The 18983-nt window shown below is 56.5% G+C and overlaps 1 protein-coding gene across 5 annotated transcripts in view; it reads right to left on the minus strand.

Moving 5' to 3' along the window:
- Positions 1-18983, minus strand: part of GDPD5 (glycerophosphodiester phosphodiesterase domain containing 5) — an 87413-nt gene that overhangs the window by 8350 nt on the left and 60080 nt on the right. For all 5 annotated transcript variants that reach the window (XM_037038381.1, XM_037038382.1, XM_037038378.1 and 2 more), the window contains 9 exons: positions 16589-16692; positions 13763-13856; positions 13039-13098; positions 7072-7170; positions 6692-6785; positions 6150-6295; positions 2242-2324; positions 966-1116; positions 188-406 (listed from right to left, as the gene is read on the minus strand). In XM_037038381.1, the coding sequence (XP_036894276.1) occupies positions 188-406; positions 966-1116; positions 2242-2324; positions 6150-6295; positions 6692-6785; positions 7072-7170; positions 13039-13098; positions 13763-13856; positions 16589-16692 (1050 nt within the window). The remainder of the gene's footprint in view (positions 1-187; positions 407-965; positions 1117-2241; positions 2325-6149; positions 6296-6691; positions 6786-7071; positions 7171-13038; positions 13099-13762; positions 13857-16588; positions 16693-18983) is intronic.

The raw sequence follows: 18983 nt of genomic DNA on the forward strand, positions 1-18983 counted from the left end.
TTTAAAGGACTTTCTTGTTCCCTCCTTGTTCCCCTTGTGATCCCATTTTACAAATGTCTGGATGGGATATGGTGAGTTTATGCTGGATGCCTGCTCCAGCCAGGCCTGGGCTGCTGCGGGCAGAGGGGTGATGAGGCTGGACTCCCCAGGGGGCGTGGCTGGGTGGAGCCGGGCTGCCAGGCCTCACCTGGTGCTGGGGGAAGCCTGAGCGCAGCACCGCCTCCAGCGTGACATTGAGGAAGCTGCCTCGGTAGGGATGTTCCCGCGGAGGGTCGCGCAGGTTGAGCAGCAGTGTGGCATTGCCCTTGGCCAACTCCAGGAGCTCGGCTAGGCTGCAGATGGACTGGTTCTGGACCTCCTTATAGTCGGAGGATGACAGGGAACTGGCCGTCCAGAAAGGGTCCGTCTGGCAGAGACAATGACAGACATGGTGGATGCCTCACCAGCCTTTCGGGGGCCTACACATGGCTTCCTGGCTACCGAGCGTGGAGACCCCTGAGCTGCCAGTGTCTACTGAGGTGTATGTGCCAAGCGGAGTGATGACTGTGGCCTGTGGGGGCTCTCGGAGACCCCAGCCCTAACCTCTGTGTCACACCCTGCTTACCCAAAGAAGTATGTGCTTGGCATGTCTCCTGGACCCCAGCACGTTTCTCCTTTTGTAACACTTCAGAGCAGAGAACCAGCCTCCCTCTAGAGTTGTACAGATTTGATAGTTTTGACTATTATCACCATCAGCATTTTCTGGTGAGGGAGATAGGACCAGCACAAGCAGTGACAACCACGACATTCGGGCTGTGATGGCGGGAGCCCAAGGAGGCCGCTAAGCAGCCTGGCTGTGAGGGAAGCTGGGAGCGCAGGGGTCGCCTGAGTGATGGTCTCCCGAGTGATGGCCACCTGGCTCTCTCACTCCGGAGGGTCCCCGCCCATGCTTTCCAAGCCTAGGAGTGGGACCGCTGCAGCCAGACCTTCAGGAACCAGCGGCCAGCGTTGAGCCTCTGCAGGACAGTCCAGTTGAGCATGGAGGCGGGCCTGCGGGCGAGCTCGGGGAACTGCTCCTCCACGTTGGTGGTGCGCCGCAGGGTGGTGTCGTGCATGAGGAAGGGCACGCCGTCCAGGCTGCAGGAGTGTGGAGCCGCTGGGTCACTGCCCATCCTCGCCCCTCACCTGCCCGCAATGATCAGCCCCCCCCCCACTCCTCCCCCACCATTGACATGGACCCACCCTCTCTGGGCCTCAGGTTCCCGTCTGCACAGGGAGGTTAGTGGGCTGGCGGGTGACTCCTTCACGGTCTCTGTGAGGGTCAGGTGGGAGTGGCAACTGCTGAGGAAAGAGGGTTGGGCCTATTCTCTTAGCAACCTTGGAAGGTAGGCGCTACCTTATTTGATAACGGGAAATGGGCTGGGAGAGGGAAGTACCTAGCTGAAAGTCCATAGCCAGTAAGTGGTGGATCCTGGCTTAGAACCTAGACCATGCGATGCCACAATGAGAACAGTGCAAATGCAGGCCCCTTTGAGAAATCTTAGCCCCCACCAGCCTGGTCCAGCCCGCTGCAGCTGTCTGAGCCTACATGGTGCCTTCGCGTGAAACAGTAAAGGCACTGGGTCCCCCTTCCTTGGGCATTTTGCCACCATCTGCTGGAAAGGTCTGACAAATCCGTAGTTCTAGGACATCTACCCTGGGGAGGCATTCTCACATGAGAGGCGCCCAGTCCAGGACACAACCTGTGCATGCCCACAGGGCAGCCCTGCCCCTCTCCCCTTCTCGGACGTATCTGCTGTGAGATGGGGGTGGACTCTTCCCATCGTACTGGTGTGCACATACATCTACATGTGGGAAATGTGCAACTCTTTCAAGTGGTCTTTGAAAATGTCATGGACACCACACGGGAGGGATCGCTCTGCAGTGTGCTGCTTTCACTTGTCAGAGTGTTTGCGCTCCCTCTTTCTGTGATCGGGTCCTCCACAGGGATCTGGTCTTTCTTTCAAGCGGATCTGTGGCCGACTCTTGGTCCCAGCCCTCCCTCCCTGCTTGAACCGAGACTGTCTGTTCTGTTCTTTATTTTATGTCCTGGAGTTTGGCACGAGATTCATGGTCATGAACAGGGTGCCAGCCTTCAGTGGATCATGAAGCCCTTGCCCTCCCATCCTGAGGCTCTGGGACCTGCAGTCTCTCCAGCAGCGACCCAGATGCGGATGCCGTGGGGACAGGAGACAGTGCCATCCTCCCATCCCCAACACCTACCTGATGGTGACGTCAGCTTGTAACCCATATAGCTTCTGCTCTAGGGCCTTCCGGAAGGACATCAGCGTGTGCTCTGGGGCCAGCTGTGGGGACAAGGTGGTGAGGGAAGAGCTCAGATTTAGCTGATGTGCACCTCCCCAGCCAGTGAAACTCCCATGTTGGGCCTGGTCCTGATTCCAGCTCCTCCAAGAAATAGCTGTGTGACCCGGCCACCCACACGGCTTCTCTGAAGCGCAGTTTCCTCATCTGTTCAGTCATGCCTGCCTCACAGGCTTCTGGGTGGGCATGGTGAGTGCTGATGTCTGTAAGTGTGGGAGTGGGAGGGCTTTTCTATGGTTCTCTGCCTCTTGGGCTGGGGCTGAATGCCAAGTTTTCTCCTTACTGTACCCCGAGTCCAGGTTGAGATTCTGGAGGGAGAGGAGAGGGTAGACAGGCGGCAGTTTCAAAGGGGGACCAGTTTTCTCCTCTGTACAGAAAATGACAAGCCCATCTCCGAGACTGTCACATGGGTGAAAAGGCCCAAGCATGTTGCCTGATAAACAGTAAGTGCTTAATAACTGACATCTGCTAACCCCATGGCATCCATGTCAGAAGAGCTGTTTCTGGCCCTGGCTCTGCCATTTAACCAGCTTTGTGACTTGGGGTGCATATCTTCCTCCTCCAGACCACAGTTTCCCCAGTGGCCCCTCGAGAGAGTATATTCACTGTTCTTTGAGGGTCCTTCCACTTGGGGAGGGTGGAGGTTCTGTCTCCCCAGTTCTCTGGTCTGAGGTCCCTGTCATACTCTTTGCTGCCACTGGGGGGCAGCACCATACCAAGGGTTGGGCTTGAACAAGGAGCCAAGCAAGGAAGACAGAGGGGAGGACTCCTGACTGTGAGGGGATGGGGTGGAAAGGGTCCCCACGGCTGATCTCATTCCCGACACAGGCTCCTCCTCCTCCTCTCTCCCCACCCATGCTATTCTCCAACGTGTGACACACACACCCCCAGGAAGCAGCCCGGCACGGAAAGGGCTTTGGAGCTGAGGAGAAACAATCCCATTTCCCATTCCTGGGTCATGGCCTCACCTGTTGGAACCTCAGTTTCTTTAGCTATACAGCAGGCTAATGTTCCCAAGCTCATAGATGAGAACATAGGCAACGGCAGTCTCTGTAACAGGAGTTTCTCTCTTCCCCTTTCCCTGGTGCAGAGCTGCCTTGGGGAACGCACTACCTGTCTCCCGGTCCAGCAGGCTGTGTGAGGCCTCACCCAGACGTGGACCAGGAGTGAGAGCAGGGCCACAGAGGCACCCAGAGAGAGGCATGGGCTTCCCTCCCATTTCGTCTCTAGAAGTCCTGTGGCCTGGCTTCTCCGAGTGACCACCCAAGAGGTACCACTGCTCCCTTCTGCCTGGGCTGGGGCTGCAGGGGGTAGACTGTGGGTAGGCACGGAGGAAGCATTTGAGAGGAGTAAAGTCTCTTTCTGGAGGCTTTTTCCAACTGAAGTCTCTCTGTATTAGGTGCTGACCTCCTAGAGAAAGAGCCGTGGAAAGCTGGCTGTCCCCAGCCAGTCTCGGGACCACAGGAAGGCACTGGGAGGTGTTTGGGGCTCCGTGGTGACTTCTTACTCTCCATTTCAGGGCCCCCACTGCCTCCAGCCTCAGCCCACATGTGAGCCTGCTGTCAGGAGAGAGTGTGTGTGTGTGTGTGTGTGTGTGTGTGTGTGAGGGGGGGTCACAAACTCAAGTGGGCAAGCCACTGTGGTGAAGAGGCCACGATTTGGAGTGTTAAAGTGTGAATGCACACACCCAGACACACTCACATAGGGAGGACACCTAGGGCACAGGAACACCGTCTCCAAGACGGCTGTGCACTTGGGCTCACAGCACAGATGTGTGGACTCAGAACCTCCCACAGGAGACACGCATGGGCCTCCCGTGCATTCCCAGGGGCACAGGCAGAGTTGTGCCCACATCTTTGCCAGCCCCTCAGAAAATACCCTGAGAAGTCGATCAGCCAGATGCATAAATGTGTGAAATTCTACAGGATGGATGACTGTTTCTTCGACAGTAAGCATCATATGGAAAAAAGGGGGGATCGTTACAGCCTCAAACACACATAGGAGACACGTCAACCAGAGGCACTGGCTGGACCCCATTTGGGTTCTGATTTTTAATGACTCAACTGTAAAGAGGTATTTTTGAGAATATAAAGGAAAACTGAGCGTGGATTCAATATTAGATAACATTAAGAAGTTGCTATTAATTGTGTTGTCAAAAAAGCACTGAGGTTGTGGCCGTGTTAAAAGAAAGTCCTGTGCACTAGAGCACGTCCCGGAGTATGTGTGGGAAGAATGGTCCGATGTCTGAGACCCCTTTCAAACTTGCAGCAGAAAAAGGAAAGTAGGGAAAGATGCAGAGAGTGGCAAGGCACTGGTAGATGTTGAAGGTGGGACTGGATTCATCGTGCTCTTTCTTCTTCATTACACTGCTCTTCCCATGTCTGCGATTGTTTGAAAACTTTCTACTGAAAAAAAAAATCCATGCTGGGCCACCCTGCTGCTTCCGCTTGCTGCCTCCTTCCCTACTCAGGACCCCCTCCTGTACCCTGGCCTCCGGAGCAGGTGGGTGGGTATCTGGCTCACAGAGGAAGGGGGGGCCCACCGCCACTAGGAGAGGCTGTGCTTCCACATCCTCACTGTAGACAGGTGACCCCTGAGACACACAGGCGGCATGTAGCAAAACGGGACCCCAAATCCCGATCCCTCCAATTGCAAAGCCATGGCCTTTCCAGCTGGTTGCCTCCACGAAGTGATGTGACCAGACCGAGATGTGGGGGGGGGGGACACCAGGGCCCAGCTTGGCACAGGTCTCTGTGGACACAACGCCCACCACACGCAGTACGGACAGGCCCTTTGGGTGTTTGACACCCCATCAGACTCCACATCTCCTTTTAAAAGTTTCTTTGTGAGGATGCCTTGACTACCCTGAATTCAATACCACAGCACTCCCAATCCCTGTGATACCCAAGAAAAAGCTCTCACGACGACCCCAAGCACCCACTAGCGGTGGGGAGTGGTATTGCCTCTGTCCAGAACCCAAGTTCAAGGTGAGGAAGCCTGGGTCCAGAGAAGTGGGCCGGCCTGCCCAAGATAAAAGGAATGTCCAGCGGGCTCAGAGCTGGGCCCTTCTTGTGGTGTAAGTCCTGCCTCCGTCTCAGGCAGCCTCGTTCTCTCAGGGTACAAGTTGAGGGAACAGGCACAGAGAAGACTATGTCAGGCTTTCATAGCTGCCAAGATGCTGAGGAGGCCTGGCTCTGGAGCATGCCCATTGTGTGTGTGTGTGTGGGGGGGTCTACTGCAGGGGCCCAGGGCACCAGTAGAGGGGGCCATCACTGGCTTTGACTCCTCTCCCCTCCCCCCCTCTCTTGGAACAGTCCAGCTTTCAGTCTTCCCCTTAGCGGTGGGCTCTGCGCTTCACGCTTCACCCGCCTCTCCTGGGGGTGGGTTCTCCTGCTGCCCTCTCCTGCTGCCCAGCTTGCGGGCCCTGCTCTCTAGCCCACACCTGCAGCTCTCTTTCCTCTGGGCCTTCCTAACCCACAACCTGGCAGTGTCTGTCCTTGGCCCAAACCCTCCTGTGTCCTTCCAGGGCCCTCGTGACAGAAGTCACAGCATTTTACTACAGGATGCCTTCAGAGTGAATCAGGATTTGATCGTGTCTAAGCTCTTCTCCTGCCTTTTCATCATTCCCTCCCATGTACCCCCCAAAGGGCTGAACATTGTTGCTATTATTATATTATGTGTATTACATTCATTTCCTTCCAAGTTCCTCCCTACAAGGAGGTAGGTCTTGCTCAGCACCCCCTAGAATGGCAGCTCTGCTCCCCCACCTCACCCGACCCCTGTCTTGAGGGCCCTCAGGTGGCACTCACCATGGGGGCGCCGCGGTGGCCGATGAGGGTGGGCTTGGGGCCCAGGTCCTTCTTCTCCATGATGCAGGGGGAGGAGAAGGTGAGAGGGGCCAGGTAGAGAGCAAACACCACAGCAAAGAAGGTGCAGAGGATGGCCATCTGGGAGGCTGCAGGCACAGGCCGTGAGCATCGCCTGCTGAGCGTTCAGCTCCCACCAGGCCTGACTGTGAGCCCTGGGCAGGGGGACCCCTCTTCCCTCTCCCTGCCAGGACCCAGATGCTCTGAAGGGACCCTGCACTAAGGGCAGCCCCCATCCTGGCTGGAAGGTGACCCCGGCCCCCAAGTCACACACGGACACCCCAGGCAGATGCAGAAGAGGAAACAGGCACAGCCGACTTGAGGCTGCAGCCCCCAGGGAATGTATAGACCACTCTGAACAGAGCCGCGCACACGGAGGGCCAGGCCCGACCTCATTCCAGGGAACATCTAGGCGAGGGCAGGGCAGGCTGGCCTGGTACTTGGAGGGTATCCTCGGGGGACAGGTCCTGCCCAGTCATACTTACAGGAACGCTCCGCCCGGGCGAACTGTCCTGCCACAATCCAGGAGAGCGCCGTGAGGGTGGCCAGGGCCCCCATGTGCAGGAATGGAGCTGTGCCCTGGTGTGGGAGGGGCAAGAGGGCCCTTGACTCCCAGCCATGCCAGGCCCTCTGGCCACCAACATCCTGAGGGCTCATCTCTATCCACGGGGCAGGGGACTCTCGGAGGAAACTGGGAGTTCAGGCACCCTGGGCTGCAGCGTCCTCCCTGCCTCTGACTGGCTGTGTTACCTGGACCCCCTTCCTGCCCCCTCTGGGTCTTGGTCTGAGGAAATGGAAGTGATAAAAAAAAAGAAGTGCTGTCTACTTTTGAGGGTTTGGGGGAAGCAGTGCCCCCCTCACTCACCTGCAGGGAGATCAGGAGCACCTGCCACTCGTCCTCCCACAGCTCGGCCACGGCTGACATGGCCACCACTGTGGACACCAGAATGACCACCAGCCCCATCTGCGAGGGGAAAGAGCCACCAGACAGGGTCAGAGCAGGTGTGGCTAGACACCCGAGGGCCCCCAGGGTGTCAGAGAGGGATGGCAGAGGCAGAGAAGCAGAGGGAGGTGCTGAGGGGGAGGAATGGAGAGTATGGGAGGCAGACAAAGCGGGGAGGGGAGAAGCAAGAAAGAGAAGGCGAAGACCCAGAGAAGCCAGAGACAGCCAGTCAGGACAGTGAGACAGGCAGGAGGCAGGCAGACCCAGTGACAAAGGACCAAGGACCAACAGACACAGAAGGGAGGATGGGGAGGTGGGACAGAGCTGGAGCGAGGCGGAAGTGAAGCCGCAGGCGCAGCCCCACTGAGGGTGTGTATGAGACCCCCAGCAAACTGCAGGGGAGGGGTTCTGGGCCTAGCAGGTCACCTCTGAGGCCTCCCTGCCCCGCCCTGCCAGCAACTGTTGGGGTGAAGGGTAACTTTTCTGGCCCACAGGGGCAGGAGACAAGAGCCAGTTCCCCTGCAGGAGCCTGATACCCAGCCCAGCCAGGCTCACAAAGGCCCTTCGGGCTGGAGCAGAGGCGAGGGAGGGGCCTGCTGCACTGGCCCCATCCCCCCAGGTCCCATGCCCCCTCACCGAGGCTTGCTCTCAGCCCCAGCCCCTGGGCTTCCAGCCCTCACAGCCACCTCCCAGAGACAGCAAGCGCAGGTCTGACCGAAGACTAGATGGAACCTTCGGGGGACAGGCTGGATCTGAAACATCTTGTGGAAAGTAAGATGTGCCCCCAAACGAAGCCTGGTGTCTGGCATCTTAGTCTCCAGCCCCACACCCCACACCCCCGTGAGCCCTGGCACTCACTCTGCCCACCTCCCTTGCACATCCAGGCAGGCCTCCCTAAGGCCCACACCACCTCTCTCCCCCAAAGCCCCTGCCCTACTCTCTATAACTGGACAGCCACGGCCACCACACACTGCACAGACTGACTTCCTTTGGCCTGCTGCAAGCTGGCGCCTCTGCCAGCCAGCGGGGCCTTTCTTAGCCCCCTCTCGGCAGTGTCCTGAGGACCCTCCAACGATCCGAACAAGCTCTAAGTCAGTTTCTAGATGGTCAGGGCAGAGACAGGGGCCAATCCATGGTGGTTCCCTGCCAGACAGGGACGATTCACTCTCGCCTGGGATGAAGTTTTCTTCTGCGGGTGTGCTATTCCAGCCCACCAGTCTGGAAACAAATGTTCCAATAAGAAACAGTAATAAGGCTGAGATGGGCAGGGGCCTTTACAGACTGCGACATGGCTGCCCAGGGAACACGGAAGGCAGGTCCACAGAGGGCCTGTGGGTGCCTGGGTGTGTGGGAGGCACTTCCTGGTTTCCCCGTGTTTATTCTCCTAACGCCCCAGGGAGGTATTACCTTGATTTCATACACAGAGAAACTGGACTCAGAGACTGGAATGGTTTGCTTCACTGTGGTTGTGAGGGGGTAGATCCGGACCCAAACCCCATTCTGCCTGTCTCAGGGGTCTTGCTGCAGTGTCAGGAGACAAGCTGTGTCCTGAGTGTCCCTGAGAATCCCCCTCAATGCGCAGGTGCTTTGCCCCCGCCGCCCCCACCAGGCTGGCCGTGGGCACAGCAAGTGTCTCTGAAGGGTTGTTTCTGAGAGCATCTTATTGCAATGTTTAATTGCTAGTGGAAACACTTGCAATAAAGTGAATTCCCCCTAATCCTAATGCAATTAAAAATTTTATTATGAGTTTTCAGTTGCTGTGCTGGCGCCACGAGGCTTGGTAGCACTGCTGCAGTGTCGGTGGGATTTCCCTGCACGTGTCCTCGGACCACAGTAACAGCACCGGATCCCAACAGCGGGGCCAGCGTGCCTCAGACCTGACTGGGAAGGAGAAGCCCCACCCAGAAGGCACAGGGGCGGCCACGGTCCTCTGATGTCACCATCTTTGCTCTTCCATGCTGGGGAGGTTGTGGTGTTTGATGACAGTGGGAAGGGTGGGGACATGGGAGGAACATCCATTTGTTCCATGAGCCTTGCCTGGGTGCTTGGACCCAGCCTTGCAATGGTGCCAGAGGTTGGCCTTTTGAGGGTGGCTGGCATTTGGGTTCTGTGGCAGATGGTTGGCCAGAGCTCAGGGACACACATGAGTATATCCATCAGTCACATCCCAGCCCTGCAGTCTACTTTGCAGTCGCAAAGTGTGTTTCCTGAGCTGTGAAATGGGGAGAGCGAGGGCCCACCCTAGTGGGTATTAGGGCAGATAAATGAGAAAATGCAGCCCTGCTTGGTGTGGCTCAGTGGATTGAGTTCTGGCCTGCCAAGCAAAAGGTTGCTAGTTTGATTCCCTCTCAGGGCACATGCCTGGATTGTGGGCCAGGTCCCCAGTAGGGGGCGCTCGAGAGGCAACCATGCAGTGATGTTTCTCTCCCTCTCTCCCCTACTCTAAAAATAAAATAAATTTAAAAAGTTTTTAAAGAAAGAAAATTCAAGTGATATGCTTAGCACAGTGGTTGGCACCAAAATAGTAAATGCTTACTAAATGTCAGTGGTATAATTTTTAAAAGTGGGCATAAGACCAGATGAACAGAATTATCACAAGGAGTAAATGAAATACTGTGTGGCAAGGGCCTGACACATAGAGTAAGTGCCCAATAAATGAAGTAAGTCGTGGCTGTGGTGACGAGGACAGTGCCTGACATGTCCTGGGCACCTCTGTGCCCCAGCCTCCCCTCCCCAGGACTCCAGGCAACCAGAATCTCTCAAAAAGAGATCTTGATTAAAACATAGCATAAAACTGTAGTATTTAAAGCAGTATGATATTGGTATAAGACTAGAGAGATAAATGAAAAGTAAATAAAAAGCTCAGAAACAGATCTAAATAGGTTTTTTACAATGAGAAAAAATTAGTATATGATGAAAGTGCCATCACCAGTTAGAGGGAAAAGGACAGATTACTCCGTAGGTAGTCAGGAACCGTGGGAAGCCATCAAAGAACAAAGAAAGACCATATTATACCTGAAAGTAACTTCCAAAAAGAATGTCAAATTCTTTTTGGAATTTAAATGTTAAATCTTAAAAAAGTAGAAACATGTAATTATCAGATGATCCCATAGAGAGTTTTTTATAATCTTGGCGCAGGAAGGACTTCTGACACGAAAGCCAGGAGTCATGAAAAGGGATGACGTATCCACGCCCTTAAGAAGCAAAAGTTCCTAAGGGGAAACTACGACCGGCAAAGTCAAAGTGTGTGCCACAAAGTAGGGAGAATTATTTACAGTTCATCAGCCCAGGGGCCAATTTTCCAGATCTATAAAGAGCTCCTGCAAAGGAATAAGCCAAAAGCAAATCCTGTAGCAAAAAGGGCCAAAAATATGAAGAGACAGATTATAGAAAAGAAAATGCAAATGACTCAAGCACATGAAAGATGCTGACTCTAACTCATCATCAGGGAGACGCAAGTCCAAACTACATCGGGGGACTATTTTCACCCCCAATCGGCACCAGGGGAGACACCCTCAAACACTTCACGGGCGAGGCTGGTTATGTACCGGTGCAGTAATAGACTGCCGAGGGAGCACGGACTGGTGGCACTTAGCAAGGAGGCCATTCGACAAGAACTATCACAATTACAAAAGTACATGCTTTTTTATCCAGAATTCCCCACCCAGGTCGCTGCTGCGTGTCCTGGTAATGCATTAAAAGCAAGTGGGATGTCATCAGGCCCATCAAGGGGCTAGATACCGCAGGACCCAGGGTTACTAACCCAGGGACAGGTGCACGGGCTGGGTGCCAGCGGGCAGCTGTCAATGCACCGAGGGGAAGGTGCGCCGAGAGTGTTGTTAGTGTGCGAGATGGAGGGTATAGGAGGCTTGTGTGTAAATAAAAGGAAAGAAGGAAGTGTACCTGTATATTTGTACATACTTAAAATGCTCTGGAAAGACAGACAGTGGGAAGATTTACATCGTGTACTTTTTTGTACCTTTCTAATTTTGAAAATTGGCTAAAATAAGAAAAGGATAAGGATTACTTAGACTATCCTAATCAAATGATAGGATCTTGGAAACAGAACAGGAAAGGTTCGGCCCCTACTTGAAAACTCTGAGCCCCAGGGGGCCAGCCCTCTCTTGGCGCAGCGGGCCCAGCTATGCATCAGCCCTGCCTGGGAGGACCTGCCTCGTGCTCAGCCTAAGCTCTTGGCTGGGGCCTGGGGGAGCAGAGGGGACAGGAAGCCAGGGCTGGCCGTGGAGCTGGCCCTGGTCTAGATGAAGGGATCTGATCCCCCTCCCGGGAGAAGACTCCCTGCAGTGACCTGCCACCCCTGCTGGCTCAGTGCCTTGGAAGGCCTCTCCACCAGGATCACGCAGGTGTGACCTGCTGAGATCCAGGCATGACCTACAGGAGGTGACCTCGGTGTGTGCCAGCCCCACCCAGGTGCCATCTGGTGCGGTTCTTTCAAGTGTCAGCTTTGCACCTGGGAGGAAAAAGTGCTTCACAGAGGAAACTTCACAAGTCCACAGGAGACCTCCGGATAGAGTGACAAGCAGGAGGGTGGGACACCGGGGCTGCTAGCTGCTCTTCACCACCCCCAAGACTTCAGTCACCCAGGCTGACTCCCCAGCTCCTGATCTCAAAGGCCCCCCTGGATGCCCATGGGCTCTCCCAGTACACAGCCTGACACGAGCTCACTAGGTCTTTCTTCCAGTTTCTGCTCCACATCCCCCTTGCAGCTGGAAGTAACCTCGCCCCGCCCCCCCACCCCCCTCGCCCACCGGAGTCACTCTGGATGCATCTCATGGGCTCCTGGGTATTTCTGGATATTTCTGCCCCTTCCTAAATGGCATGCCCACTCTGAGCCAGGCCCTGGAAGAAAAAGAGATGGCCTAGCCCTCCCTCCAAGGCCCAAGAGGGAAGGGCTCCCTTCTGGGCAGTTTTGCGCCACCGCTGTGTCCACTGGGGCCTCAAGAAGTGCAGGCATCAGGCACACACTGTACATTCGGCACCATGCACACAATGAGGTTCTGAGGTTCTGAAGCCATGAAGCCTCCCTGCTCTGGGCCCAGCCCTGAGCGGGGCACCAGGGACAGAGACAGGGAAAGCCCATTCTGGCCTGCAAGAAGCTCCCAGGCCGGGGAGGGTTGGCGTCAGGGAGCCAGATGGAAATGGACGACACAGGTGCTCAGGACCTCGGCAGGGGGCTTGCAAGGGCTGGGGCAGTCCAAGCAGCCTGTGCAGGTAGAAGGGAACTAAAGAAGGGTCCACGGGAGAGAGAAAGGGAGGCAAGAGAGAAGAGGTAAAGTAGAGAAGGGACAGGCATGCTGGCAGGGCCTGAGATGCTCGTGAGGTGAAAACTGGTGGTGACAGTCCTGTGACAGCAGCTGGGAGACATCAGAGGAGCCGAGTCACGGGGGTCTTAATGCTGGGGGTGGGAGGGGTCATCCTGGAGCAATGGGAGTGTAGGAAGGGCTTTGAGCTGGGAATCACGTGACTGGATCAGAGTTTCAGAATGAGCTCACTGGGGAATGAAGAGGGGGAGACTCTAGGCAGAGCCCAGCTTGAGGGCCGGAGCCGTGACCTGTGCTGCTTAATTGCATGGCTGCAGGGTTAGGATCCTGGATTCTCCACTTACTCAGTTAGGAGACCTTGGGCAAATGACTTAACCTCTTTGTACCTCAGTTTCCCTAGCTGCAAAATGAGACGACAGTGCCGGCATCATGGGGCCACTGTGAGGGTTCAGTGAGTTAATGCGGGGCGGGCTGTGAGCGCTCAGTGTTGGCTCCCGGGGCAGTTACAGTCACGGTCCAGAGGCGGGGTGATGTGTCCCAGCTCTCCCTCTGCTGCCGAGGCCTCCAGCCTCATCAGCCCCTCAGCCCTCGAGAGGGCGGCTCTTACCTTGTGCAGCCAGTGTAGGTTCATCTGCTGCCCCACGGCAATGTGACACAGTGCCAGGACCTGCAGAAGGGCCCACAGGGTGACAGTCAGGCCCCACGTGTGACTCAGAGTTTCCCACCAAGTCCCCAGACACCCTTTTTCCCACGGCCACCCCACGCCTGCCTCAGATCGGCCAGCAAACCCTCCCGGTCGGCGATCGGTATGCCCAGCCCAGCTCAGCCCAGCTCAGCCCAAGCCTGGCGACCTCCCAAAGTATTTCAGGCCTCCAGCTCCTCCTCTAGGATTTCTCCCTCACGAGGTCACTAGGAACTTGCTGCACTTAAACTACTCAATTAACATTTTAGGAGTTCCAGGCCCCAGGAGGCTGAGACACATTTGAATCTTGTTCCCAAGGAGCCCCTAGTCCAACCTAGGGACTGACCTACGTCTGAGGGAACAGAGTGCTGGGAGCGGGAACCAAAGTAGGAGTTCCTCTTTCTCATGGGAGAGAGAGTCCGCACTGGGGCCTCAGAGCAGGATGGCTCTCCCCGGGGTGCAGGGGGAGTTCTCTAGGATGAGGCAAGAACAAGGGGACCTCCCACCTTGAGGGAGCCAAGCCCCCGAGGTGCAACAGCCCAAGAGATGGGAAAAGCCTGCTTCCCCCCTTAGACCAGGGCAGGACCCTGCCATCAGCCCCACATGGGCCAGGTCTCCCTTCCCCGAGAGCAGACCCGGCAGCACGTACCAGGAGGCCTGCAATGTAAGTGAAGGCAGTGGCTGTGGTCATGAGGATGGGCACGGACCAGTCGCTCCAGTAGCCCATGCGGTTGTAGAGGTACCTGAGGAGGAGAAGGTGCAGGGGTCAGACCTCCACTAGGGACCAGGCTGGAGGCCAGGCCCCGCCCACTCCAAGAGGTGTTATTGTTTCCTTAAGCATCAGTCAGACCTGTCTGGGGCTCAGGTGGACACCTGGCATGCCCAGAGTGTAGAGAAGAAAACAACAATCCCCACACAATTCTGCCCAGATATAACCAGTTCCCACACTGGGACGACTTGTCTTCCAGTGGGTGGGCTCCCTTGCTCAGCTGTTTGTACAATCAGCGGAGACAGGGCCGCTGCACACACATGGCACAGCGGCCCAGACCAGGCTCTGGAGGGAGACATGTCGGGTTTAGTGCCCGGCCTGCCTCTTACAGGCTTGGAGGTCCCTGGGCAGGTGACAGACTTCACCGATTCCAAAACGCCATCCATGGTGACACTCATCTCAATTTCAGTGTTAAAACGTAAAAATAAGGGGTCTCAGAATGGATATAATGCCCTTCATAGGGTTTCCCAAGGATGCATTGGGGGAGGGGGACATGTGGTAAGTAATCAGCTATCTCCCAACTAACACGGGCATTTGCTGAGGTCAGCAGACATCCCGGGGAAGTGTGGTTTCCAACGCCACGTGGAATTGAGTTAGCACACCACATGGAGCCAGACTCCTACTGATGGCAATGAATCATTTCCAATTATTTGCTATTATAGATAAACACAAAAAAGAAACTTCTGCCTGTATCTTTCAGTGTTAGTAATTATTTACTTAGGATAGACTCCTACAAACAGAATTCCAGGGCTAAAGGGAATGAACTTCGAAGGCGCCTGTCGCCTGCCTTCCCTGGCCCTCACCCTCCGATTCCAGAGGCAAATCTACCGCCTGGAAGGTCCCTGGGTGCGGTCTTCCACTGCTGTGGGGAACCGAGGTCCAGGGAGGGGTGTGCCCTGCTGGGGGAATGACTTTTTAAAAACGTTCTCTCTCACTGGCAGGAAGCCGCACTGTCCTGCATGGTGACAACTCCTCCCATCGTTCGGCCCTGCCTACCCGGCTCTCACTCGCATCCTCTACAGACCTGAGGCCACAGGGCCTGGGCCAGGCTCTCTGAGCCCCAGCCCTGGCTTCAAGAAACCAAGGTGGCAGGTAGGTGGCGGGCAGGTGGCAGGCAGGTGGCAGGCCACCCCTATGTCTCAGGCAGGCCTTCCCTCTGAAGCCTCCCAACAGATACCGTCCTCTGCTTGAGCCGCCCAGGCAGGGGGAGCTCGACCTCTGGGATGAGGGGGTGGCTCTGGGGACAGCAGGACACAGTCAGGCTCCTGCCCCTGTCTTAGAGCTGTTGGCCTTTCACTGTGTGACTCTGGAGAGGCTACCTAACCTCTCTGAGCCTCAGTCTCCTCAGACGTGCTCAGTAGGTCTTGCCAGTCCTAACTGAGAGTCCCACCCCTCTCTGGGCCTTCGCTTCCCCATCTGAGCACCCAATGGAGCATTGGGTGGACCTGATGAGCCTCCAGCAGCCAACGGCCAGCTAGCAGAACTGTCCGGGGCCTGCAGGTGGGGGCCAGCAATCGTCTGTTCCTGTACCCCCGACAGTGCCTGTGCTGGGGATGCCTATGAAAGGCCAATGCTTGATTTATGGCCCTTAATAGAGGCCAGAGGCCACCTCTGGGGTTCAGCTGGGGCCGAGGCTCGTCTTGCTAGGCCGTGCTGGCAGGACAGCAGCAGGTCCTTTACTGTGCTCGTTAATAGTAGAGGTGCCACCAAGGGCCACGTGGAGGGCAGTGGGTGCCCGACTGCATGAACGGAGCCTTAGCATCATCCTCATGGCACCCTAGAACATGGCCCATCTACAGCCCAGGTCCCCAGAAATCCCCACTTCTGACATCGTGGCCACCTTCCAGCTAGGGAAGGGCCACCCAGGAAATGGCCCTCAGGTTTGGGCAGAACTTGGAGCCCTCTCAGGCCCATCATCTCACTCCAGCCTCAGAAAGACCCGATGAGGTGTTCTTCCATTTTACAGAGGAGGATGCTGAGGCTCAGGGAGGACCGGAGACGGTCCACCGTCACACGGAGTTGAACTTCTGACCAAAAGGAAGAGACATCACTGAACAGGGAGTGAGGAGGTCTGGTTTTCAAGCCCCAACTCTGCCCCCCAACGATTGTGTGAACTTGGGCCTTTGTATCTGCACTTTCCAACGGAGGAGTTACCACCAGAACCCAGGGTCCCTCTGCTCCTCCCTTCACTGTTCAACAGAGACAGGCCATGGAGGTGGGACAAGGAAGAAATAGGTGCCCTCCTGTGCCCAGGCACAGCACTCAGACAGCCCTGCCCGTGGACCTGAGGCCAGTGTTCACATTGAACGTGAGCTGCCCCAGAACCATAGTGTCTGCCTGCCCTGCCCAGGGAGTTAGGAGGTCTGGCATGTGGGGCCACCTCCTCTGCTGAGGCCTTGGCATCTCTGGGCCCTGGAGTTCTTGTCTACAAAGTGGGCAGAGGCCCCAGCCCCCTGCTGAGCCCTGCCGAAGCCTTCCACCTATTTCCCAAGACAGCAGCCCCAGGAAGGAGTGCCCTGATCTCCCCAGCTGGTCTCAGCTCCTGCTGGGCTTTGTCCTTCCAGAGGACCATGTCCCCAAAGCCACAAGGAGCTGGTGGCAGATCTCTGAGGGCCAGCCTGGGAGAGAGGCTCAAACTTCAACTCCCCTCCCCAGTCTCAGCCCTGGATGCCAGGGACCCAGGCCTTGTCCCCTGCCCCCACTTACCAGTTGAATTCGTCGTAGTCATTGTGGACTTCCCACCAGAAGTAGAGCCAGGTGAGCGTGAGGCCGAAGGTGAGGGTGAGGAGCAGGAACCAGAGGCGTTCCCACTACAGGGGCAGAGCAGAAAAGGGGTTAAGTGGGGTCAGGGGTGGGCACACACCCACCTGAGTGTGCCCCCCTTCTCCCATTCTATAGCCAAATCTGTCAGACAGAGATTGGTGCCCTCTTCACACTGGTAAGGGACCTGAGGCTCAGAGAGGGGAGGTGACCTTCCAACATCAGAGCCTAAAGGCACAAAACAGTGGGAGCGGGAGAAGGGGAGGCCCACCCCAGAGCTGGCCATTTTTTGCTGTAGCCTGGGGCCTTTCTGGTGCACAACAGCCTCTCCCCTCTGGCAACAGCCCCAGGAGCAAAGGCCACATCTGCCCAGAGCCTTCCCACTGGCCTGGTGACCTGTAGTCTACAAACAGAGGTCCCATCCTGCATCTCCTTCCCTCCTCACACAGGCCTGCAATGCAGGTATTGTCCTCCCCTGCCTCAGCCAGTGCTACTGGTGTAAACATGAGGCCCAGAGAGGCAAAGCAACTTGCTTAAGTCACACAGCAAATTAGTGAAGGACTGGAGACAACCCCTACCCCCAACATACACACACTGTGGACCTGAGGAAATACAGTGTTCTGCCCCCCACCACCAGGCACTGGCCCCCCAAGTTGGGCCAGGCCACCCCTCTGTCTCCCACAGGGGTGGAAGTGGGGAGGGTGGGGGCTGCTGACCCACCATGGCTGCTTCCCGAAGGGCCAGCTCAGAGGTCTGCAGACACTTCCGCCGGGGCCCTCGGGTTTATCCCTGCTTTCATCCGTCCCCTTATCTCAGAAGCACAATAAGCTTGGACATCCTGCTCTCTGGGAAACTGCTGAGATCATCAGAATAAACGAAGAGCCCTTGAGGGGAAGCCAGTGCAAGAGAGAACCAAGACCACCCTCCCTGATGGGCGGGAGGGCTTGGCGCCCCAGGTGACCTTGCACTTGGGCCATGCCCAGGAGGCCCCTGGCCGGGCTCCCTGCAGCTCGCCTCCGCTGCACAGGACAGCCAGCCCTGGCGCTACAGCTCTGATCCCGATTTACCTTCTTGGTGGCTCTTTACTGCTTAGCCAAGCGGGGGTGCCCTCTGGGATGCGCCCTACCCCCAACCCTCCAGTTTCGTATCCCCTACAAGTTCTCTTGCTCTGGAAGGCCCACCCCCTGCCCTGGGTTTGGTCACCTAGTCCATTTACCTTTCAAGTCAGCTCAGAAGTTGCCTCCTCCATGAAGCCTTCCTGAACTCTGCCCCGACCCCCATGCTCCCTCCTTGGTGCTCCCACAGCATAAGGGTCTGTCTTGAAACTCAAACTCTGTACATTGTGATTTGCTCACATGACTGCATGTCCCAGATGACAACCCTGTGTCCCTTTGGTTCCGGCAAGGGCGGAGGCTGAGCCTGCCTCCACTCCCATAGAATTTACAGTGGGGGGCGGGGGGGCGTTCACTCACTGCCCAGGATTCCTCCATCCTACGCTGCCCAGAGGCACCCTCGAGGGGCAGTTATGCATGGTATCCAGAGCCAGACTTCCGACCCACCATTCACTAGCTGTCTAACCTCAGGCATGGCAAGCGGATGTAAACTCTCTCTGCCTCAGTTCCCCCCTCTGTGAAGTGAGGACAATAACAGTGCTGATTCATGGGGTTGGTGTGAGAATTAAATGAGATAATACAAGCCAAGCCCTCAGGACCGGCCAGCGGCCAGCGTTCTCTTGGCGCAGCGGTAAGCATGTTCTGCCTCTGCCCAGCGTGAGCAATGGTCCGCAGACCCTGATGAGTTGAGACTGGGAGCGCTTCTGCAGACCCGGCCCTGGGCAGGGGGCCTGGAGCTTGGGTGACAAAGCAGCCTCCTCCACTCGCTGTTAACACGCGGAGCCCCGTGCCTTGCCTAGCCCCTCTCTGTACATACACAGATGTGAAGACGACACACCCTGAAGAAACCATCTTTCCAGCAGGTGGAGGGGGGTGGCTTCTCAGAGAGCAGGCCACGGGTGTCTGTCCCACCCAGACACCGAATGAATGGCATGGGCCCCAGGGAGTGAGGCCCAGCAAGGCCCAGCCTTGCTCAGGAATGGAGAAGCCCTGGCCAGGACCAGACAAACCATGGGCCCTCCTGGAGCAAGGGAACCCCAGCAGCCACCAACCAGAGAATGAATGGCTGGGAGTGTCTGTAGGAGCAGAAAAAGGCCCGAGTTCAGTCCTGCCTTTGGCGCTGGGCCCTGGCTCCAGAGGGGCTGGCTCACACTGGCACATCTGAGCCAGCACTCCCCTCATGGCTGGTCCAGCATCCCCCCTCCCCCAAATCTTTCTAAGAATCCCTC

Source organism: Sturnira hondurensis, unplaced genomic scaffold (genome assembly GCF_014824575.4).
Source record: "Sturnira hondurensis isolate 20B ecotype Veracruz unplaced genomic scaffold, ASM1482457v3 Scaffold0024385, whole genome shotgun sequence".
NCBI classification, from domain to species: domain Eukaryota; kingdom Metazoa; phylum Chordata; class Mammalia; order Chiroptera; family Phyllostomidae; genus Sturnira; species Sturnira hondurensis.